General features: G+C 37.8%; 1 protein-coding gene across 1 annotated transcript in view; it reads right to left on the reverse strand.

The window, feature by feature from the left end:
- Nucleotides 1-525: 525 nt before the first annotated feature.
- Nucleotides 526-26015, reverse strand: part of Zdbf2 (zinc finger DBF-type containing 2) — a 31763-nt gene continuing 6273 nt past the window's right edge. The window contains exons 3-5 of the mRNA XM_055616860.1: nucleotides 25883-25985; nucleotides 10181-10311; nucleotides 526-7869 (exon numbers count right to left, since the gene is read on the reverse strand). Of these exons, the coding sequence (XP_055472835.1) occupies nucleotides 1083-7869; nucleotides 10181-10311; nucleotides 25883-25942 (6978 nt within the window). The 5' untranslated portion in view covers nucleotides 25943-25985 and the 3' untranslated portion in view covers nucleotides 526-1082. The remainder of the gene's footprint in view (nucleotides 7870-10180; nucleotides 10312-25882; nucleotides 25986-26015) is intronic.

Here is a 26015-nt window from a genome sequence, read left to right on the forward strand (position 1 = left end):
GTTAACATCAATTAGGTAGTTTAAGATAAAACATCCTATTGGTTTAACCTTGAACTATCTAGCTAGTTTAAGATAATTAGATAGTTTAAGATAAACTGATGGATAAATCAATTTTTACTTGTATAGTGGGTCTCTATTTGGGTTACTAGTTTAACTTGATTTTTCTGAAACATTGAAGTTTTTCACTAATGACAATTAATGGCCAGCCCACATACTATTGTCAAACCAATAACTTCAGTTCAACATTTTAAAATATGTTGTCTGAAATTTAATAAAGTCGATGATAAAATTATCTGAATGTTCATTTTAGATTACTAGTAAGGGGAGGAAAAGTAGCTTCAAAGCCTAATCAAATTCAAAAAATCTTTTCCAAGTAAGATTTAATAATGCCAACAAAAAGATTTGTGGCTATGTGTCCAAACGAGGAAAGCTACAGATGTGCAGATCCAATTTAAATGAAAGAAAAATAAATTCTGTTGCCTATAAAAATCACCAGGCACTTTTAAAAAACTGGATTAAATAATTATTTTATGGAATGCCTTTAAAAGAAAAAAAAACTATATTCTTGTGATCATTTAAGTCAGTCATAGTCGAGAATTGAGATAGCACAATGTCACTCTTTTTATTATCCAGTTAGAATACTTATTGATGATTCAACTCAGAAACATGGTAACTAATTAAGTACATCTGTCCCAATTGTTTAAAAAATGACATTAATAACTTTGCTGTGTTCACTCTCCCAGTATTATAACTGTTTGGCACAAAAGATTTTTAGAGGAAATTAATATGAACATAATTTAAGGGACAAAATTCTATACGGTATGCTAAATTATAAGACAAATTAAGATGAAGCTCTTCTACAGATATGGGACAAAGGTTGCTTTTAAATCTTTAAAAGAAAAAAAAAAGGACCCTAAACACTAATTTTAAATTAATATAAAATCTCTGAAAAATAAAATCTGTAGCAAAATAGTGTGAGGTCATTTTCCCCACCAAAGCTGGGAAAAGCATGTGCACTCAAGTCTCCAATGTGTTTCATCTCAGTGAAGGACTGCGCTCTCCATCTGCTAAGACATGCACTTTTATTTTGCCTCATTACTTCTGGATTTGCTTGCAAGCCGTGTCACCATCCTGTCGGTACTTGGTGTGGCACTCAAACTTCTCAGGTCATATTCTCTCACAGGAAGCAGTCTCTTCTTTCTGCGGTAGTAAGTTTTCCGATAGCTCTTTACTCCCGAAGCATCGGGAAGAGGAGCAGGTTGTTCTGCAGGCCCTGCAGGAGGACTCTGCTCCTCTTGAGCAACAGCTGGGAGGACTGCAGGGCTCGAAAGTGCTTCAGCTGCTCTCTTGGCCTCCTTTATCTTCCTGGCAACTATTTTCTTCTTCCTCAGTTGCATTCTAATAAGAACAGTCTTTGACTGATGTCTCCGACGCACGGTACCATGACATCTAGAGACATACTTCCTAATGATGTCGGTTGCTTTCATCTGAACCCAAATAGCCAGTTTTTCTGAAGCTAGTCTTGTCTTTTTCCGAAGAACCATTGTTTTACAAGCATTTTTGATACAGCATGCTGTACTTGCAGCTACAACCAACTTCTTTTTCCAAAACTTCTTTTCACTTTTACTTTCAAAAGAGCCCTTTCCAACTGATCTGGGAAATTTTCTGGCACTGTCACATTTTACAAGAGTCTGCTGGAAAGTATCCTTTAGAACTTCAGTAGTACCCACATCTGATTTTTTTAGAAGTGAAGACTGACTGGTCCCATAGAACCTTAACACAGATCTTTTTGGCATTGTCACTGAAGATGTTGAAGCCAAGTTTTGTCTGTTGGCACCACTCTCTCCTGCATTGGACCTTGAATCACGCCTTTTAAGATCAGTGCCAACTACCTCATGTCTGTCAAAGTCTGGTACCTTTAGGTTCTGTGGAGGATTAATCACAGTTTTCTTACGTAGTGGGCCAGAAAAGGTATGCTCTTTACAACTGTATATGAATCGTAAATCACTGCCACTGCCACGCTTCGTTTTGGGTGGGTTCAAAGACTGATCTTCCTTCATACTTAGAGAAGAAAATATGTAGACCAAGGAATCAGGCTGTACAGGCTCTAAAACTTGGGCTTGTGGGGCAGGTAACTCAGTTGTCTCCGTTTCGGCTTTTTTTTTTTTCTGGCTATCATATTGGAAATGCTTCCTTTTTGGTGAATCCTCATCATCTTCTTCTGGCATTTTCCTCTTCTTCCCAGAACTTGCTTGAGTTCCACATCTGACTCCTCTTACCTGGTTCTGATATGCCCCATGCCCATGTTCCGGGTGATGGCCCTCTGCTGGGGAATGAGATGGCTTACCTAAGGTCACTGAAAAGTCACCAGTGTCTCCAACTTGGCCTTCAACATATTGAATTGATGTTGAATTGTTCTGATTAAGGTCAGACGAGGTAGTCTTTCCTTCTTCACCCAAAAAAACATTCTGGGTCTCAGAGCTGCCATCACAGTCACTGTGATGGCCTTGAAAATCCTGTGTGTTTGTTTTCACATCATCTTCTCTCATCTGAGAACATGTTTTTCCAACATCTGAAGGAGGGTCCTGAGGTGAGGCTTCATGAGCCAGTTCATTAGGACCACCTTCTGCAACCTTTTCTGCTTCTTCCATGCAGTACAAAGGGTTTGGTGGATATTCATACTTAGTTACTCTCAAGTCAAATGTTACCCTCTTACGCTGGCGTGTTCTTTTAGCAGGTTGAGGTTGATCAGTGTCAGACTGAAGCGAGGAATTGTACTGAAAATTCAGCTCAGATCCGTAAGAGTTAGGGCTAACAGACAGAACTGTGTCTGCTAATGTCAAAGTGTTGTCCTGCACAGCTGTTTGGCGGATCACTGACACAGCATAGGCAGCACGGTCTGCTGCAAAACTAGTGGCTTCCCAGCCCCTATCTTGAAAGACAACATTTTTTGGATCTTTCCACAGATTGATGTCTTCACCACTTTCCCGTAGTTGGTGAGTCATTGGCTGAGTAGTGTCTTCAAAACTATAATTCCTTTTAAGACAATTAGATCCATAGCTCCTATTTTCTGGGACAGTATAAGTACGACCAGGCCCTTGTAACTGGGAAGTAGTGGGCTGATCAGAGACATCAACATTGAAACTGAGTTCATGACCACAAGATGGACAAGTGGAATCTCCCAGAATAATATAGTCATTCTTTCGATTTATTATTTTAAAACTTTCCTTGGATTGGTTTGTCAGTGACTGAAAGGCTTCATAATCACAACCACAGAATTTACAGTAGTACTTTTCTACTGCCGCAGAACCAACAGAATCTGGGTTTATCTCACTGCTTTCTTTGACAGTCATCTGAGGTGGCTCAGTTCCTAGATGAAGAGGAATACTGGCATCAGAAATGACTTCCCGATCACAGTCACTGTCACTGGACACCACATCCACAAACACCACCTGTGGTGGATCTGCTTCTCCGTCTGAAGTTTGAAGCTGGTTAACTACTATCTGAAAAGAGACATCAGAGTCATAGACCACTTCAGGCTCACAAGATTCACTGCACTTGTCTTCTATGTCAAGTCCTTTCTTCTCAAGGTCTGCTTCCTTGCAAGCCACTTGAGGTGGGTCAACTTCTGACTGCAGATGAATACCAGAATTGTATGTTACTTCAGAATAGCATGGCTGAAAGTTCTCATTTTCTAGGTCAACATGACTCTCCTTTTGCAGGTGTACTTCTTTGATAGACACATCCTCCACAGATGGATCTGTCACAAACTGCACAGGATCATCACAATCATAAGTTGGTTCAAAATCAACTAGCTTGTAGCTCTTATCTTCTAGGTAAATATGGTCTTCCTTCAGGTTCACTTCTTTGACAGGTTTTTGAAGATGCCCTGCTACTGACTGACATGGATCACTGGAATCAAAAGGCATTTCAGGATTGTCACGGGGAACAACACGAACTTCAGGACCACAACGATTGCTGCTCTTTACTTTCAAACTGGTACACTCTTTTTGTAGACGTTGTGGTTTCTGAATCACTGAGCAAAAAATGACATTTGAAACAGAAACTATTCCAGAGCCACAGGGCTCACAGCCATTATCACTGGGACTACCATGTCCCCTCGGTAAATTTATTTCTTGAACAGGCTCTTGGGCTGTATTAGTCACAGACTGAAGCGGTTCATCAGAGTGAAAGTTTATTTTTGAGTCACTAGATTGAACAATCTTATCTTCCAAATCTACATGTTCTTTCCAATGGCTGGTCTCCTGAACTACTTCAGTTTGGCTAGCCAGTAGCTGGGGGACATTGGAATCACACAAATTTCCAAAACCCTGAGCTTCTTCCCTCTTACCTTCCAGGTGACAATCTTCATCCTTCTGACTTCTCTTTTCACCACTTTCGCTATGCCCATCAGCCTCGGGCTGGAAAGAGTCACTAGAATCAAAGCTTACTTCAGAATCACAAGACTCATCATTCCTACCTTCTAGCTCAACGTGTTCGGGCTCCAAAACAGTCACTTCAGGTGGTTCAACTACTGACTGAACCGAGATATTAGACTCCAAATTTGTTTCAGAACAGGTATCTTGGCTGTTATCTTCCAAGGACGTTTGATCATTACTATCAAGATTTATTTGTTTAAGAGCTAGTTCAAGTTGATCCATTGCAGAACGAAAAGAAACATTAGAATCATGTATTAATTTTGAATAAATAAGTTCACTGATCTTCTTTTCAAGGACCTTTGCCTCTTTTTTCCACTCGTTCATTTTTGTAATCACATCATGCTCTTGTTTAGGCAGTGAGTGAAAATGGCCGGCAGCATCAGCACTTGCTTTCGTATCACTAGGTTTGCCATTTGTGTCTTTCAGTTCAACACGGTTTTCCTCTGTAGGTAACTGAGATTGGCTAATGACTGAATCAAGACAACCAGCAGTATTCTGATTTACCTCAGGTCCTCTAAGCTCAGTACTTTCATCTTTTGGGTCAGCATGGCCTACTTTCAAAGCAGCTGGTTGAGGTTTTTCAGTCATTAACCGAGGAAAAACATCAGAATTGAAGGTTGGTTGAGACCCACCATATTCATCATCACTCTTGACTTCTTCAAGATGCTTTGTCTTTCTCTTTGCTTTCTTACCTACATAAGGTTCTGTCACTGGAGGAGAAGCAGTAGAAGCTGAACTTACTTCAGAATGAGATTCTGTACTTTTACTTGGTGATTCAGCCTGTTTTTCTTTTTGAAGGCATGCATTTTTGACAACTACTTCACATTTACAAATTACTGACTGAAAGGGGGCGTGAGAATTCAATCTTGTTTTAGAAATACGTAAGATAATGGGCTCTTCAGAGCGTGCAGGCTTTGAGTTTAGTTCAGAATCAGTAGGTTCATTTTCCTTTTGTTCTATATGTACCTGCTCTTCTTTGGGGGTTTTTATCTTTTTAACAGCTACTTCAGGATTAGTCACTGAATGAAGAGGGGCATTAGAATCCAAACATAGTTCAGAACCACTGGGACTGTCATTCTTCCCTTCTAAGTGAACGTTTTCTTCTTCCTGAATCATTACTTCTTTAACAGCTACTTCAGGGTGATCATTTCCTGAATGAAGAGGAATATCAGAATCATATGTTATTTCAGAAACACAAGATTCATTACTCTTATTTTCCAGATCAACAGGTTCCTCCTCATAAACAGCTACTTGAGGTTGGTCAGCTACTGAGTCATCGGGAATATCAGAATCAAAAGTTATGTCAGAACTACTTGACACACAGCTTTCATCTTCCAGGTTAAAGTCATCTTCGTTTATTCCTTCAACATCCAGCAGAGACCGCTCAGTAACTGACAGAAGAGGGGAATCGGAATCAAATGTCAACTCAGAACTGGAGCACCCATCGCTCTTAACTTCCATGTCGACATTTAACTCATCAAGATTTACTTCTCCCCAAGCCCCTTGAGGTTGACCATTAGCTGACTGATAAGAAGCATGGGAATCAGAGCTTAGATTAGAAATGCCAGAGTGAACACTCTGATTTTCTAGGTCAAGATCTACTTCCTCGGGATTTACTGGAGATTGATCAGCCTCTAATTGAGCATCAGCATGAAAACCCATTTCAGGACCATGAGACTCACAGTTCATATCCCCACGGCTGGTATTCTGGGTCAGAAGGTTTATTTCTTCTGTTTCTCTCTGGGGTACATCAGCCACTGCCTCCAGAGAAGCATCATGTTCAAGACGTGCTTCGGCACTACTGGGCTGCTGTTCCTCCTCTTGGGCAGCGGTGTCTCTCGGGCTTCTTTCTTGAACAGGCATTTGGGGACGGTCCAGGACCGCATCGCTGTCAGAACTGAAGCTGCCTGACCCGTAGTTCTCATCAACCAGGTGTGCGTGGGCATTCGCCAGAGGTTTTTGTTGTCCTGCTGCTGCTGCTGCTACTGCCGCTGCCGGAGTCTCATCAGCGGAGGACCCAGAATCCTCACATGGTTCAGAGCTGCCGCTTCCATAGCTGTCAACCAAGCGGCAGGGCATCTGTGTAGGGAGGCTTGCTCTCACAGGCTGTTGGGGACGGTGACTAGTTGATGGAAGTGAGTCATCACCATCAAAATTCACTTCAGAGCCACTAGACTCATAGCTTTCATCAACCAGACTAATGAGCTGTATGTTCTGTGTAATCACCTGAGAGTGGTTGGTAGCCACCTGACGAGAAGTGCTGTAGTTATGTGAAGTTGCCCCAGAAACAGTGGGTGCTTCATCCCCAGGTTGTGCATCAGCATGTGTTTCTTCTGACAAGCTTATTTCTCTGGTGGTCAGGTCAGACAGGGCACTCAGTGACTGACAAGAGGACCCACAATCAAAACTCATATCAGAACCTCTGGATTCATAGCTCTCATCATCTTCTTGGTCAACTTCCTCCTCTTCCTCCTCCTCTTCTTCCTCTTCTTCCTCCTCCAAAAGACTTAAGTCGTGTACAGCACCTTGGGAATGACCAGGTGTTGGATGAGAAGAGCCACGATCTAGCTTCACTTCAGAAATCACTGAGCGCTTCTGTTTCACAAGTGTTGGCTTGTTAATAACCAAGCGTGTTTCTTCTTGGGAACGAACCATATTTGAACGAGATGCCTCACGACGCTTTGGAATGGCACCTTCACGGTTTACTGCTGGTGGTGTGTCAGTCTCACTCGGGTTTCCTGCTGTACCTGCCCCTAACTCAGAAGACTCAGCTCTTACAGAACAAAGCTCAGAGGCTGTTAGCTCACGCACTCGTACCACAGGGGAAAAAGATGCACCCTTAGCTCTGAGATTTCTCTGTGCAAGCAATTTGTCTAAATTTATACTTAAAGGTTTCTTTTTTGGATCTTTAGTTTTGGGTTGAGGTGATGGATTGCTAGAGCCCTGATCTGGGGGGTCAAAGTATGTTTCAAGGTTCTCTGTGTCACAAGCTGGAAAGGAATCTGAAGCAACTGCCAGTACTAACCGAGGAACATTGTTAGCCGCAACTGGTCTCTCGAAAGAGCCTCTAGGCAAAGAGCTGGCAGGAGCATTACATATCACTGGGGGACGCACTAACTTTTTTCCACTAGTTGAAGCCTGAACAACACCGACTGAATTAGCTTTTTTCACACCACTCTCAACTTTATGAGGCAACTCCAAGGACTGCTGCTGCCCCCGCTCCAATTTTTGAATAACTGATGGTCGAACTGCTGCCTCTGCGCATTCCTGGGAAGGACCAGGTCTGTAATCTATCTCTTCCACAGATGCCGAATCCTCGGAGTCTCTCTCTCCAGTGCTTTCTGCAGTGTCATCATCTTTCTCATCAGAGTCGTCCAAAACAACGACTTCAGGTGACTCAGGATTTGCTGCTGCCTCATTTGGTGCAGATCTAAAATATAATGAAGAAAAGCCATTAAAATATCCTAGTTTTTGTTTTAAATTCATGGTATTGTTTTCTATTATAGACCATTCTTAGAAAAAAAAAAAAGAAAACAAGCTATCATGCCAGACTGTACACGCCATGTACCTTAGGAAGTTAGCTGGTACAGAAGATACATACAGTAAGTCCACCAATTACTACTTCATAAATAAATAACTCCTGAGTATACAAAAATGGAGATGCATCTCTGTATGTATTTTTCACTTATCACAGTAAACATTGCAAAATTTGACCCAGAGGCTCAGGATGTTGCTCAGTTGAGAAAGCACTTGTCAAGTATGTACAAGGGCCTGGGTTTGATCCCCAGAACCTCAATTTTTAAGAGCTATGCCAAGAAAGACAAATTATGCAGTTAAGTCCACCTACAGAAGCACATGTTAAGAAGCTAGTCCTATCTGTTACCATTAGGAAAGCGAACATGAAGTCTGGGGCCTCAATAGAAATATAAGGAATATGTACTTGTCTCCTTTTTTCAAAGGCAGTGATCTGGGTATGCTGCCCAGGTTGATCTTTCTCTTGGATGAGCAATGCTTCCACCTCAGCTTCTCATGTTGCTAGAACTATTGGCACAATAGCATCACACTAGGCTTATGATTAAATCACTCGTGAATGTTCCTTTTGAATTATACCTATGTATACTGTAGTTTCCATTCAAAATTTTAAATTACCTTTTTAAAGATCTGAATTTTTATACCTAAAAACCTGTCAGTTCATTTCTTATACTACCATCAGCACAACATCCTTGATTCAAAACATTTTAGGGATCCTTCTTTCATATAAAGAAACAGCTATCCTAATGATAGTGTCATAGTCTTAATTCTATCACAGCAATCACCTACTAAAGGTTTAGTAGAGAACCTTTGGTTCTCTACTCAGTGGTATGCTCTTTGGTAGGCACTAAGCAAACTCAAAGAAAGATAGCCTAGCTCTCAAAAAGCATTCAGTTAGCAGCAACATCCAGTGCAAAATGTCAACATCATATTTCGACCCCCAAAAGAGGTATCATAGACAAGGGAAGCCTAGAGCATCATAAACTAATATAAGGTGAATATTCTAAAACAGGAAGACATCAAACTTGGAAATCTTAGCTTGCAAGTCCAACTGAAAAATTACTGAAGGAGAGAAATGAGGGCTGGTATCAGGCCTGGGAAGAGCAGGGGTGGGAAGACAAAGGGCTTGCTGAGAGAAGAGAAACCTTGGGTGGGGACTTCCCTGTTATAAGTCGGAGACCTACGACAGGGTAGGCTCCAGGGAGGATATGAGGGTGACTCTAGCTGAGACCCCTAGTAACGGGTCATGTGGGGACTGAAGAGGCCACCCTCTAACTAGATACAACTCCTAGTAGAGGGAGGAGAACACCAACTCACCCACCAAAACTTCAACCTAAAATGTACCCTACCCACAAGATATGCAGGAACAAAAATAAATCAGAGATTGAGGGAGTCTCCAACCAATGACTGGCCCAACCTCAGACTCACCCCATGGGAGAGAGCCAACCCTCTCTCTCCCATGAGACATGATTAACGATACTCTGGTATGTTTGCAGACAGAAGCCTAGCATAGCTTCCTCTGAGTGGCTCCATACAGTAGCTGATGGTAAACATATGCAGAGACCCACAACAAAGCATTAGGTGGAGCACAGGCAACATTGTGGAAGGGGGGGGATGATAGAAGGACCCAGAGGGGACAGGAACTCCACAAGACGACCAACAGAGCCAACTAACCAGGGCCCAGGGGAGCCTATGGAGACTGAAACACCAACCAAGGACCATGCATGGACTGGACCTAACCCCCCTACACAAATGTAGCCAATGGGAAACTCAGTCCTCATATAGGTTTCCTAGTAAGGAGAATGGAGGCTGACTCTTACATGGACTCTGTTGCCTGCTTTTCGACCACTTTCCAGTAACTTTCATTTCCAATTATTTATTTTGATTGGTTAAATAAGGCAGTTTACTACAGAGCAGGGAGTGCATCCATGGTAAAATATTTGCAGGCATAGTTGAGCCCTTAGGTTTGATCCCTAGTCCTATAAACACAAAATAATTTTGTACCTTGTATTTTTAAATTCAAATACAGACTAAGCTAGGTATGGTGGCACATTCATATAATCTCATCACTAGAGACTGACAGTTTGAGAGCAGTCTGAGCTATACAGCATTTCCAGTCATGACTAGCCCTGGGCTGCAAAGCAAGATGGCAGGGGTCGGGGGGAATATAACACTGACACAAACATTAACATTCCATTGAACTACCTTACCTGCTGTCTTGATAATTGTAGGGGTGGTGTCGCAGGACATCCTGCAAGAAGCGCTCCATCAGACTGTTATTGGTAGTTGTCCGACGTCTGCTTTGTCTGGTCAGGCTTCTGTGCTGAGCACTAAACAAGTGCTATAAAGAGAAATAGTGGGTATTTTAAATAACTTATTGTTATTCGTGGTAACACAAAATGGACTCATGAATGTATTCCTTGCAGAAATATAAGTTGATATTCTTTCCATATAGCACTTCTAATATGTACATATAAAACCATAAAAGTATGTTTCCCTAATATATAGTTGTTACATTCCTCTAAATATATCTAAGGATAACATCAAAAAAAAAAAAAAAAAGCTTAACACATCATATAACAACAACAAAAAAAACACAAACAAACAAAAACAAAAAACTGGAAACTCCATAACAATATCCTTATACTATAATGTACACTAAGATGTAATACCATGCAGCTACCTAAAGTAATAAAGAAATCATAATAACATTAAGAAATACTATGTATTAAGAAAAAAATTGGAGAAGCAAAAATCATATGTATGGTTCTATCTCAAACTACAATTTAAAAATATACAGACAATGGAATATACAGCAAATGGTAGAAAACATACTAAAATCTTAAAAGTATATTTTTAAGTGATATTGCCATGGATAATTTTTAATTTTTCTTAAAATTTTTAAATTTTCTCATGAGCATTTTTACAATAAAAAACTACAAAAAGAGAGAACAGGGTTGGATTATGGTATTAAAAAGAACAAAGATTAACTCACAAAAAACCCTTCATTTCATTTTCATCAGTGAATAAGAATAATTCTGCCTTAGCAGAATATTAGTGTAAGCACATTAGAGTCTTCAGCTTTACCACAGATACTAGTATTAGTGGATTAGCAATGTGATAAGAAGGAATCTAACATAGGCTGAAACAAATCTAAATATGCCACACACAGGGCTATTCAATCCATCTAAATAGCTCACTGCAATTTCACTCGGCAAGGACAGTGCCCTCTCTTGACATAAAGAGAGTGGGGCACAAAAAAAAAAAAAAAAAAAAAAAAAAAACACCACCTGCCTTAGGTTCTGTACCCAGCAAACAGCAAGGCCAGAATTTGAATGTGAGTCAAACTTTAGTTTATGTCCTTTTCTTTGTCAAATAGCTAGTATAAATAGTATACTAGTCAATATGTTCTTTATAACATAATAGCATGCTTTAACAATACTTAAGAAAAATCATGTATTAATATATCAAAGTTAAGGTACTATTAAAAACAAAACAAAACAAAACAAAACAAAACAGGTTGCTAGTTCCTGACCACTGCTACAAGTCTTGGAATTATTTCCTTTGTTGTGTTGACATGAAATTCTTTTCTGCAATGTTACCTTAGCCCCAGGAACAATTAAATATGAAAGTCTCAAAATCCTTTGCTATAAACTCCCCCACTGTCTAGTACCCATCACGAGAGCTAGACTGCTGGTAATTTAAAATAAAAGTATACGAGGGAACAAATAAAGATTCAACTAAAATCCAACCCTGTTGTCTCTCTGCTAAGGCAAACAGAGAAGGAGCAATGTGAATGGAGGGCTGCATCTGTGCAGGCTGCAGGGGCTACCACATTATACATGTCCCATGTGGGTTTCTGGAGGATTTTCCAACATATATATCACACAAATACACAACACATTCGTAGGTAGCCCCCTAAACCATCACAGAATAAACATATCCATCATCATCTATTCATGAATGTAAGTACCTAGATATTCCTCTACTGTCCCATACCAATCTAGTATCCTTTCTGTCTTCCCCCAGTGTAACTATAATCCTGATTTCTACTATTAAGTTTTGAAAGGCTCTGAATGAAGTTTATATAAATGACACTATACGACAGGTACTCTCTTGCACTGAGCTCCTCTCATTCAGCACTGCATTTATGACCCTATTCGACAGTAACTGTATTCTGTTCATCTTCACATACATCTGTATTCTGTTGTATGAATTATCATATTTTATGCATTCTGGTCTTGATGGATTTTAGGTTGTTTCCAGCATTTGCACATTACAAACAATGCGTAAAGAACCTTGTTATTTGCCTCGTGTGACAAGAGACATTAGATTAGTAGGAGTAGAATTTCCGTGTCATACAGTACATGTATGTTCAGCTTCAGTACCTAATCTTCCAAAGTGGCTGGAACAATTTGTGCCTCAGTCAACAGTATGTTTTTGCATTGTTCCATCAACACTTGGTATTCTGTTTACATTTTAGCTGTTGTGGAAGGTGTTCAGTGCCATATATTGAACCTGATGATAGCTTTTCATTTTTACTGGCATCCAGATTGTCTCTTATATTATGGGTCAATTCAAATTTCTTCCTCATTTTTTTTTCAAGACAGGGTCTTCATTATGCAGCCCAGGCTGGCCTTGAATTGGAATCCTCCTACTTCTGTCTCCAAATGTTGGGTTTCAGGCCTGTGCCACCATACTAACTCCTCTTCCTGCTTTTCAAATAGATGTCTTCTTCTTTATTAACTTGTAGAGTTGACTTATTCTGGACATAATCTCTTCATGCAAATATGTGTATTTGAAGCATCATCTTCCTTTCTATAGTTGATCTTCTCACTTTCTTAATCATCTATCACTGTCTTAATTTTATTGCAGTACAGAATAGTTTTTGTTTTCAATGCTTTTTGTTGGCAGAAAGCTTTCTCATAAGTCATGAAGAATTCTATGTTATTAGTTCCTTTATTATATTACCTACAACATTCATACGTATAACTCCTTTAGAATGATTTTTACACAGATTTATTCAATGATAAAGTTTCAATTTTTCACAACTAGCTATTCAATTGATACATAAGCATCTACTAGAGAAATCCTGTTCCTTGCTGCTCTGCAGTGTCACTCTGTCAAAGATCATGTGAACATCCATCTATTCCTAGAGTTTGTTTCTATGCTTTCTAACTATCATCAAAACTGCCTTGTCTTCATGAGCAAAGCTGAGTAAGCATGCTTATCTAGTTTAATATACCGTGTTGCTCAGATTCTGTGTTCTCATTTTTTTCACTTCATATTTATACTGGCTTAATTTTAATTGGAATATATGTGACTTTCACTGGAATTTCACTGAATAAGTGCAGTAATTTTGAAAACTGGACACTTTTAATATTGGCTTTTTCAATCCATGAAAATATTAGGTCCCTCTCCTGCCCAGTGCTGGGAATTTAACCCAGGGCCTAAAGCATGGTAAGCAGACATGCTATCACTGAGCTAAATCCTTAGCCTTCAGTGTTGACAGATTATATATAAGGTTTTATACATTTTACTATAATTATTCCTCAGAATTTTATTTTCTTTGATGTTGTTGTAAATTATTTCTTTAAATTTAATTTTCTGCAGAGAATTTGCATATAGAAATTTCCTATTGGCCCAACCACTTTGGTTTTTTGTTTGTTTGGCTTTTTAGCCAGAGGCTGTCCGTGGTGCCCACACTGATCTCAAATGCACAAACAGAATCCAATGATCCTCCTCCTTCAGCCTCCTCAGTGCTTGGGGCACAGGCATGCCCCACCACACCTGGTTCCAACATGCTTTTAAACTCACTAATTCTAAGTTTATCTAGTTTTGGTTTTCTAGCCCATCGTCATATTATGATAAATTATTACCTTTTATCTTCTCACCCAACAATCTTTATCATTTTAGTCATTTTATCTCTTTTTCTTTCTTATGTCTATGGCTAGGACCTCTCATAAAGTATTAAATACAATTTTATTTCTCCTTTTTTAATTGCTGGGGTCTCCCAGTTTCATATATGACAAGCAAGTGTTCTACCACAGAAGTAAAAACATATACACATATTTTTAATTCAAACAGTATGTCTATTTTCACTTGGGCATACTGTTATTATTCTTATGGTATTTTTTCTCTTCTTTCTTCCTTTGCTTTATTATTTAATTTCCCTGTTTTGTTAGCTTAGTAGTTACAGACTCTCTTCCTCAGCTACTAGTAAGGAACAAATGACAAGTCTCAACTATCAAAGTCTAAAATCACTTCCTGTGTTATTCTCTCCTAAACACTGTGAGAGCCTTAGAAATTAACTCTACTTACCCTCCCAACCTGCATTGCTGTCAATCCCACAAACATGATTTATTGATTGCCTACATATTTACCTTTCCATTGTTCTTCATTACTTCCTGATAGCTCTGAGCTTCCATCTGGAATCATTTTCCTTTTGCCTGAAGAACTCCTTTTAGTTTTTCCTTTAGTGAGGGTCTGCTGGTGACAAATTCCCTTAATTTTTGTTTCCTGAAAATATTTTTATTTTACCTTACGTTGAAAAGTTATACTTATTGAGTAGAGAATTCTAGGTTGGCAGTTGTTTTCTTTCTTTTGGCTCCCATTGTTTTCTATTGAATACTCCACTAGATCTAGGCCCCATATTTCTTCACTGCCTTAGTAGTTTTCCAAAGCTTTGAAATATATATATTCCAAGCTTTTATCCTGGCTGTGATCAACAGAATCCTTTTAAATGCCAATTCAGTGTAAGAGTGTCCAAATGAATAAAAATTATTTTAAATATTGGGGGGGTTGCATCAAATCTTTATTGACTAGAACCTGTAGTTAAAGAATTGATGTTTTATGATTGCCAATGGTTCAATAAGTCCAGTCATGTAATGAAACAATTTATCAATCATCAGAGAAAGATAAAGAGACTTCATTTATTTTCTGCCTCATGTTTATGACCAGCATTAAAAATTTTTCTTTGAAAAATGGTTGAGGGGTTAAAAAAAATCACAACAAAAAACTTTTGTTTTTATTACTATGAAATTAAGTGTTTTCTATTAGGTAAACAAGACAAATGCCACCACACAGAATTTTTACATATTACAGTTATCTTAGATATCATCTAAGATAAAAAAAAAAACAGTTCAGCATTTACAAAACCAGAACATCATTATAAGCTGTTTCATCTATGACACAATAACAGTTTAGACCCTGAAAAAAAAACTTAAAAGACACTTCTACATGAACAAGCCTAGTCAGAAAACAGTATCCACTACTATAATGAATACTTGGTCAAAATCTCTATATACAACAGTTCATAAAACTCTTCCAACAAAAACAGAAGGTAATGATACTCAATTCAGTCTATGAAACTGTTATTACCCTAATACCAAAATGACACAAAGACACCAACAAAGAAGTCACAGACAGGCACTTCTTACAAATATATATGTAAAAATCCTCAAAAAAATTAATGAACAAAATCCAGCAATATCTAAACAGAACTACCTATATGCCATAACCAAGCAAGACCTATCAAGACTGCAATACCAGAGTAACATCCAAACATCGGTCCTGCAATACCAGAGTAACATCCAAACATCGGTCCGCACTACAGACGGACCTGCATCCAACCAAAATTCATATGCTGAATTACTAACCTCTAACATGACTAAAAGTAAAAATAACTTTAGGAAGTAATTAGGATTACATGACACCAAAAGGATGATGTCCTAATACAACATGGTATTGTTGTTCACCCTCCTCTACAAGTGAAGACACATTGAGAAGACAGGGAAGTACAAGCTAGGAAAACAAGCAAACAAACAAACAAATCATCTAGTACCTTGGTCTTGAACTTCCTAGCCTTCAGAACAGCAAGAGAAAAAATCAGGTCGTTTAGGCCATCTTGTACTATCATGGCATCTTGTACTACCGTCTTGTACTATTATGGCAGCCTGAGCTAATACACTTATCTACTAGATTCATACACTAAGGAAAAAATAGACACACAAACCCATGTGACAAGTCCTGTACCCTTTCATAATGAAACACTCAACAAACTAGGAACAGAAGATCATTTCCTAAACCTAATAATAAGTCTTCTATATAAAAACACACTTCTGTGTCATATTTCATATTGACAGAATAAAAGCTTTCTCCCTAAGATCAACAGAGACAAGGACATCTATTCTCACCACTTCTACTTGATACCTACTGAACTAGAGGTTCAAGGAAAAAGGTTATCTAAATTAGAAGACTAGTGCAATTGATTGTTTTGTACACGGAAGGATCTTACATACAAAAAGCTTTAAGGACCCACAAAAAAAAAAAAAATTAGAGCTAATAAGTTCCACAAAGTTGCATGATGTAAGATCGGTATTTTAAAATGCTAATATAGTTCTGTACGCTAGAAATAACATTAAAAATATTAATAAGTTTAACATAACTTGTACACTGAAAAACCTAAGAGTAGGTTGAAATGTTTTTAGAAGCTTTATGTAATGGAAATATATGTTCCCTACTCACAAACTGGAAGACTCAGTGCTAAGATGGATACTCAACAAATTCATCTGCAGATTCCACAAAATACCTATCATAATACGCCTGCCATCCTGAAGTAACCTAGCCTTATAAAAAAAAATTAAGAATAAAGGCTTATGACATTTAGTGGAGATGATGAAATGACAACAAGTTGGTATTATTGGTGTTCTAAAAAAAAAGACAGAAACCTATTCAACTAAAATGTAAAACTTTCTATCTTAGTAAAGACAGACTGGTTGAAGGACCTCTGAAACTTGATCAGAAGTCTTATACACAAGACGAGATCTGGAATGTCCTTCAAAGGCTCAGGTATTAAAAGGTTGGTCTTGAGTTTGATACTATTAGAACCTTTAAAAGGTTGAAGGGTCTAAAACTGGAGATTTTAAGTCACCGAGAATATGCCTCCGGTGAATATTATGGGGGTCTTGTTTTCTCAACTTTTCACATTCCAGACATTAGATGAAAGGCTTGTTTCACTATACTCCCTGCCATGCTACATTGTCTCACCACAAGCCCACAAGTAAGAGAACCTATCAACTACAGACTGAACTGTCACCAAACTAAAAGCCAGAACAAACTTTTTCTCTTTATAAGTTGATTATCTCACGTATTTTGTTATAGTAAAGAAAAATGAGAAATATCTTCTAGCCATCATTGTCAATTTGCTAAAAAAAATAAGAGAATTCTAAAAATAGCAACAAAAAAGCATCAAATCACATAAAATATAGTTCCCACTAGACTAACAAAATTTATTAGCAGAAATTTTAAGGATGGAAGATGTTCAAAACCCCTATAAAATGAAAACAAACAAACAAACAAAAACCCAATACTATACCCAGCAAAGCTATCCTTCAGAAATGCAGGAGAAATATAGTCTTTCCAAAAACACAAAAACTGCAGTAATTCCCCACCATCGGACCATCCATCCCTAAAAGAAATATCTGTTACAGTTCTACACTAGAAGCAAAGACAACTACCATCATAAAAATATGTGCAAATATAAAATTCAATAGTTGTTCAAAAACACAAGGGAACAATCAAATATAGAAGATCATCAAACCACAAAGATGAGTAAGAAAAGGAGCAAAATACATACCAAAATTAGAAAAAAAAATCTAAAACTGTAACAAGAGTGTATCATTATTTATCAATAATAAGCTTGAATATAAACATTAAATTCTTAAAACAAAGGATGTAGACTGGCTCAATAAAGAATTTTTAAAGACACAATGATATATTGCTCTAAGAAACTTATTTCATGAGTAAAGTAACACTTCTTAGAGGTGAAGGACAGAAAAAGACTTACCATTGTAAACAAAACCCAAGCAGGAATACCCACATTTGTATCAGAATAAACTTGAAGTAAAAAAACAAAACAAAACAAAAAAACTGGGGAGAAAAGATATAATGACAAAAAAATCAACTCAGCAAAAGGAAATTTTATTTTTATACACATTCACATATATGTGGATATTCTAGTCCAGTAATGGGTACTCAAAATCCCACTTCTAAAAATGGAAAGACCATCTACACAAAAACTACAAAGAACCTGATATCTGATATCACCGTTTAACTGTTTATATTATAGACCAGAAGGGCCAAGCAGACATTTACAAAATTATTTCATCCAATAACTATAGAAAAAGTATTATTCTCAACAGCATATGGAACATTCTCCACAAATTAAAAAAATCAGCACATGTATCTCTGATCAGAATTGAATAAAAATGTATAAGCACATGGAAACTAACATGTTCTTAAATAAATAATGGGCCAAAGAAGAAATCAAAAGAAAATTTAAAATGTTTTAAAACAAACTGAAACAGCACACTACAGCCTATGGAATAAAGCAAAAGGCAAAACATTAAAAAATAAATAAATAAATGTTTACTTGAGCATCTTTTGGATATATGCCTAGGAGTGGTATAGCTGGATCTTGAGGAAGTGCTGTTCCTAACTGTCTGAGAAAGTGCCAGATTGATTTCAAGAGTGGTTGTACAAGTTTACATTCCCACCAGCAGTGGAGGAGGGTTCCCCTTTCTCCACAACCTCTCCAACATGTATTGTCACTTGAGTTTTTTATCTTAGCCATTCTGATGGGTGTAAGGTGAAATCTCAGGATCGTTTTGATTCGCATTTCCCTGATGACTAAGGACTGAACATTTCTTTTAAGTGTTTCTCTGCCATTCGATATTTCTCTATCTAGAATTCTCTGTTTAGCTCTGTACCTCATTTTTTTAATTGGATTACTTGATTTGTTGCTGTTTAACTTCTTGAGTTCTTTATATATACTGGATATTAGCCCTCTGTCAGATATAGGGTTGGTGAAGATCCTTTCCCAATCTGTAGGCAGTAAAGTCTGAGCACAGGGGTCTTTTCTGAAACTGATACTCCAGTCAAGGACCACTTATGGAGATGGCCTGAAACCCCTGCACAGAGGTAGTGTATGGCAGTTCAGTATCCAAGTGGCCTCCATAGTAATGGGGACAGGGACTGTCTCTGACATGAACTGATTGGCCTGCTCTTTGATCACCTCCCCCTAAAGGGGGAGCAGCCCTACCAGGCCACAGAAGAAGACAATGCAGCCACTCCTGCTGAGACTTGACAGACTAGGATCAGAGGGAAGGGGAGGAGGACCTCCCTTATCAGTGAACTGGGGGAAGGACACAAGTGGGGAAGAGGGAGGGAGAGTGAGATTGGGAGGGGAGGAGGAAGGGAGGTACAGGGGGATACAAAGTGAATAAATTATAATTAAGAAAAATTTAAAAAGTGGCTTTAATAAAAAAAATATTAAAAAATAAATAAACATTTAAATACCACCACAAATCAACAACCAAAAAAAAAAAAAAAATCAAGAAAGCACCAAACTTATAGTAATAAGAAGAAATAGCAAACACAGAAGAAATAGACTAAAACTTATCTAAATACACATGTATAAGAAAGAGGGCTATAAATGTGGCTCAGAGGTATACCATATGCACACAAATGGCAGCATGAAAAAAGATGGGGGGAAAAGAGAAAGGTAAAATGGATGATCTACATAAAACCAGGGATGAGAGGGACCAACCAACATTTCAGGAATACAAAGGATCATTAGGGACTATGATGAACAATGATAAGCCAACAGACTGGAAAAATCAAATCTTTCAGGAGTGTGTTTCTATATACATACAGCCTACAAAAATTGAGCCATGACAACATACAAAATCAGTAAACTGGTAACAAGAAGGCTAAATCAGCAAAATATGTCACAAGAAATTGAATCCCGAGACCTGACAGATTTTTACCAAATCTTTACAGATGGATACTGCTGACAAACAGATACAAAAATTCTCAACAAAATTCTAATGAATCAAATTCAAAACACGTAAGAAATATTACAGACCATGACCAGTGGGATTTACCTCAAAAAGGTAAAAATGGCTCAATACATATTAAATCAACAAACATATCTCATCAACATAATGAAGGATATAAAACTGCATCATCATCTAATTATATGCAGAAAAAAAAGAATGTAATAAAATTAAACATTCCTTCATGATAAAAAATTTTAATTGGGTGTAAAAGTAACTCAACTCAGCATAACAGAAACTGCACATGACTTTCCACAATATACATCATATTTAGTGGACGAAAGCTTAAATCCATTTTCTCTGAAATCAGTAACAAGACAAAGACACCCATACTGACCATTCATATTTAGTATCAGATTGGAAGCCTTAGACCACCCCAATAAGAGACATAAAAGGTATGAAATTATTCACTTGTAGATGGCAGTCTTTTTTTAAAAACACACACATGTATAGGTGTTGCACCTGCATACATCTGGTACCCATGGAGACCAGAAAAGGTTACAAGACCCCTGAAGCTATAATTACAGCCATGTAAGTGCTGGGAACCAAACCCAGGTCCTCCACAAAAGCAGCAAGCACTCAACTGCTGAGCCATCTCTCCAGCCCCAGACATCATAATTTTACTAAGATTAAAAAAAACTAGACTCTATTAAAATATTTTCAAAACTGAAAAACAAATTCAATAAAGGTATAGGACATAAAATCAACATAGAAAAGGCAGGTGTTTTACATACTATTAAAAGGTTACCAAGAAAGCTACCAATAATAATAATGATGACAATAAATAACACTACCACTTAAGTATTAATTTAACCAAAGACATGAGTGAGCTCTACTATGAAAAGTTACAAAATATGAGAGTGTAACTGAGGAGGACACACATACAAAAAAAAAAGACAGTTCATGTTCATGGATTGGAAGAATATAACTAAAGTTTCCATAATATTCAATCTAAAGATTCAATTGCAATTCATATCAGAATACCAATGACCTTAACAAATCCAAAAAACAGCAACCACAAAATTCATGCAGACCCTAAAATATTCTTAACAGCCATAACAATATTGAGCAAAATAAAAAAGGTGGAGCCATTATAATAGTAACTTTGAAACATAATACAAAACTATAGTAACAAAAACAGCATGATACCAGGAGGCGGGACACCAAAGGGTCATAACAAAAACATATAATTCACTCATCTGGAGCTAACTAAGAGTGGCTGACCAATAAGAGCAAAGTAAGGCACCAACTAAAGTCAAGTCTCTTCAGTAAACGGTGCTGGAATGAAACTTCAACATCTATCTATAGGAAAATAAGTCTGGTGTGGTGTGGCTCAGACCTTTAATCCCAGCACAGAAGCAGGTTGACTTTTGTGAGTTCAAGGTCGGCCTGGTATACATAGTGAGTTGCTGGACAGCTAGAGCTACACAGTGAGACTCTGTAATAATAATAATAAATATAGGAGACTAAAACTAGACTTCAATCTCTTAATACATACAAAAATCAATCCAAATATATCACACTCTCTGGTGATTTGAATGAGAATGACCTCCAGAAGCTCCTATGTTTGTTGTTACTTGTTCCCAGTTAGTGGAACTGTTTGGGAAGGGTGAGAAGGACCAGGACCCTTGTTAGACAGGGTGTGGTCCTATGGGAAGAGGTATGCCACTGGGGGTGGGCACTGAGGTTTCAAATGTCCATGCTAGCCTCAGTCTCTCTGTCTGCTGCCTGATGATCAGGAGGTAAAGCTCTCAGCTACTTCTGCAGCACTATGGCCGCCTGCCACGACATTCCCTGCCATGATGATGGTAGACTAACCCTCTAAGACTATAAGCAGGCCCCAATTAAATGCTTTCTTCTGTAAGAGTTGCCTTGTCATGATGTCTCTTCCAAGCAATAGAACAGTAACTAAGAGGCACTCTTACGTGTAAAAGAAAACTACTAAAAGAAAACATAACAGACATGAACGTGCCATGGTGCACATGTAAAAATCAGAGACAACCTCAGGACCAGTTCTTCCCTTCTACCTTGTTTTCAAACAAGATGTCTTCATAGTAGCTGTTCACTGCTGCTCATTGCGCTCCTATTCTGTCACAGGAGCACTGAGAGTACAGAAGTACTGAGAGTACAGAAGTACACTACCATGACTTGCATACAGGGGTTCTAGAGAGTCAAACTCAGCCCTTAAGTTTTGTGTGGCATGTGTTTTACCCATCTAGCTACTTCACCAGCACAAAATTCTTTAGTTTTATTATTGATGTTGGTTTTTGAGACATAGTCTCATGCATCTCTGGCTGGCCTCAAACTCATTGTGTAGACAAATCCTGATACTCCTGCTTCTAGATTCCCTGACTGCTTAGAAAGCATGGGTCACCATACTCAGCCACCCAAAGGATTCATCCCATAATATGTAAGGGACTCAAACAACTCAACAGCAAAATATAATCATTAAAAATGGGCAAATTAACCTAAGGTCGTCCTGCACCGTGGGGTTATCTCTCAACTAGAAATCCCAGTCTCTGATGTTGTGGGACCCACAGTTCAATCTAGGACAGTGATCAGAGCATGCTGGTGTGCGGCTCTGGGCTGGCGACCAAGCGCCTGGTGGAATCGGGACCTCTTCCGTGGCTTAGCTGCTCCTTCATCACCTCCCCCTGAGGGGGGAGCAGCCTTACCAGGCCTCAGAGGAAGACAATGCAACCACTCCTGATGAGACCTAATAGACTAGGATCACAGGGAAGGAAAAGAAGACCTCCCCTATCAGTGGACTTGGGAAGGGGCATGCGTGCAAAAAAGGGGAGGAAGGGAGGGATTGGAAGGGGAGAAGGGAGAGAACCACAGGGGGGATACAAAGTAAATAAAGTGTAATAAAGAATTTTTAAAAAAGAAAAAAAAATAATACAGTGAAAATAAAAGGTCTTCATCTGTTAAGAAATTAAAAAAAAAATGGGCAAATAACCTGTGTAGACATATTTAAAAAACAATAGACAAACAGCAAACCAATGACAATAAGCTATCTTTTCGATCCTGTACAAAGGGCTACTAACAAAAAGATTTTAAAATGGCAAGTTCTAATGGGACTGTGACAAAGGGAAAACACTATTGTAAGAACAGTGTTAAACAGCAGAACCATCACAGAAAACAGGACAGAGGTTCTTGAAAAACTAGAAACAGAGCCTCTTACAATGGAAATCCCACACTGATGAATATCTCAAAGAAATAAAATCAGTATGCCAAGGCAACATCTGCATTCTTCTGTTTACTACAAAATATTCACGACTGCCCAAAAGGGAATCAATCCAAGTGTCCACAGATGGATGAATGGGTAGAGTGATCACCCAAGCTTGACAAGGACAAAAGGATGAGAAGACGATGGTTAATGGATGTAGGAGTTGAGGTGAATAGGTGGAATAACTGTTAATGTTCTATAGAACAGGTACAGTAACTATGACTTAAAACAACTGAAAAACAGAAGTGAGACTGTTTCCAGTACAAAGAAATAATAAATGTCTAAAGTGACACACAAGCCAGTTATTATGATCTGATCATAACATGTTATATACATGTGCTGAAATATCACAGTTATCTGATAAATACATACAATTACTATATGGCAGTTTAAAACATATATATTTAAAGACTATGATATTAGCATTACGATGCATATGTAGACCAATAGAACAAAACTGAGAAGGAAATAAACTTTTGCAATAATTAGTTGATTTTTTCAACAGATATAACAATTAAATACAAAAGACTAGTCTTTTCATCAAGGAGTTTAGTGATTACTGGATATCACAAGCAAAAGAATGAAACTGGATCCCATATCTCGTCCTATCCCAAAATTAATTTAAATTGAACAGAAGACCTAATTATAAGAGCAAGTATGAAAGTCTTAGAGGAAAACACAGGCATAAACCTTCATGATTTTGGGTTAGGCAATCCTTCATCAATAACACAAAGAAAGGCACAGTGGTACATACCTGCAATTTCAGCACTCGGGAGGCCAGCCTGGACTACATAGTAAGAACTGTCTTTAATTAAAAAAAAAAAAAAAAAAAAAAAAAAAAAGGATAAACAAATTCAATGATGCAAAGTTTAAACTTCTTTTTCAAACAGGTCTAACTATATAGTCCACGCTGGCCTGGAATTTGCAATATTCCTGTTTCCACCTCCTAAACTGTGGGCTTACAGGCAAGCATTACTACACCTAGCAAATTTTTTAAAGTTTATATATCAAAGCATACTATCAACAAAGTAGAAAGACAAGCCACAGAATTGATAAAGTATTACAGTCATATTATTTCATAAAGGTCTGCTAGTCAGAAGAAAAGCTTACATCTCAGCAATAAAAAAGACAAACCACCTAAAACATGGACATAGTATCTCAATAGGCATTTGTCCAAAGAATGTACACAAACAGCCAATAAGCACATGAAAACATGCTCGATGACACTGGCAAATGCAAATCAAAGTCACAATGAGGTATCACTTCACATCCACAAAATGGCTATAATTAAAAAAAAAAAAAAAGATAAGTGCTGGCAAGGATGAGGAGAAACTGGAATTCTCATGCATTGCTAGAGGTAACATGAAATAGTAGAGCCACTTTGGAAAACAGTGAGGCAGTTCCTCAAAAACAAGTTATATATGACCCAACAGTTCCACTCCTACATGTACACCCAAGAGAACTGAAAATGTATGTTCAGACAAAAAATTATACACAAATATCCATAGCAGCAATATTCATGGTAGCCAAAAAAGTAAAAACAACCTAAGCATCCATCAATTGTTGAATGAATAAATAAAATGTGGTATTTTTTTATAATGAAATATTATTCAGCCATAATGAGGTAGTAATACATGCTATGATATGAATGAACCTTGAATATATTATGCTAAATGAAAAGTCAGACACAAAAAATCACACAGCATATGCTTCCATTTGGAGGAAATATCTAGAATGGTATCTTTTTAAACAGAAAAGATTAGTGGTTGTCAGAGGTTAGAGACCCAAGGAGTATAGAGTGACTGTTCAGTGGGTATGTGGTTTCCTTTTAAAGAGGAATATTATACAATTTGTCACTTTTGCATAAAGATCTCTGAATTTCACTTTAAAGGGATAAGTTTATGATCAAAGAATTTCATTGCAACAAAAAAACAAATAAATATAAAAGAATCCCTATACCATCTGCTCTAACCATTAGCAGCCAGAATGATCCTTCTAAAGTACAAGTTCAATAATACAGTTACCGTTTTTATAGTCCTGAGATGGCTGCCCACTTGACTGGCATAAAAGTCAATGCTGTCACCTTAACCTACAAGAATGTATGTTTTCTGAGACAAGATCTCTCTGTATAGCTCTGGCCGGTCTGGAGCTTTGTACATCAGGCTAGTGTTGAACTCACAGAGATCTACCTGCCTCTACCTCTCCTCTCCGTGCTGATATTAAAAGAGTGCATCACCACACCCAGCTAACCTACTAGGTTTTACCGAATCTACTACTTTTCCTTTTCACCTATTACTCTACACCTATAAGCCAGCTTCCACTGGAATCACACTGGCCTCTTGACTTCTAGTTAACATGATCCTCTTCTCGGGGTGTTTCTTTCTGCCTAGAATACTTCCTCCATATGTATGCAAAACTGGTACTAAACTTCTTTCAAATGCCAACTCAAATGTCACTTAAAAAAAAAACAAAAAACCTTACATGGCCATTCTACTTAAATAGCACTCTTTTGTTTATTTTGTTTTCATCATAAAACTCACCATAATTTAACATAGTAAACATTAAAATAATATGGCTATTTATTTTCTGTCTTACTAAGCTATACTGTAAATTCCATGAAAAAGTTTTGATTTTGTTCATGATCATATTCTCACACTTTTAAGCAATATCTACAAACCAGCAGTTTCCTAAAAAAATTCATTCATTGAATGAATAAATGAAGCTAATAAAATGCAAAAAGAGAAACTCACAACTAAGGTGCTATCATATTAGTAGGAACCTCTCACCTGCTCCAGGTTAGGGTACTGCACACGGCAATAGCTGCAATACCCTTGTCTTTTCTGCATTGTGTCTAATCAGTCAGGAGGCTACTGGCCTCAAACAGTCAATCTGCAAAGGAAAAAAGCATTAAAAATAATG

Source organism: Psammomys obesus, unplaced genomic scaffold (genome assembly GCF_907164565.1).
Source record: "Psammomys obesus unplaced genomic scaffold, mPsaObe1.curated_primary_1811, whole genome shotgun sequence".
In the NCBI taxonomy this organism is placed as follows: Eukaryota; Metazoa; Chordata; class Mammalia; order Rodentia; family Muridae; genus Psammomys; species Psammomys obesus.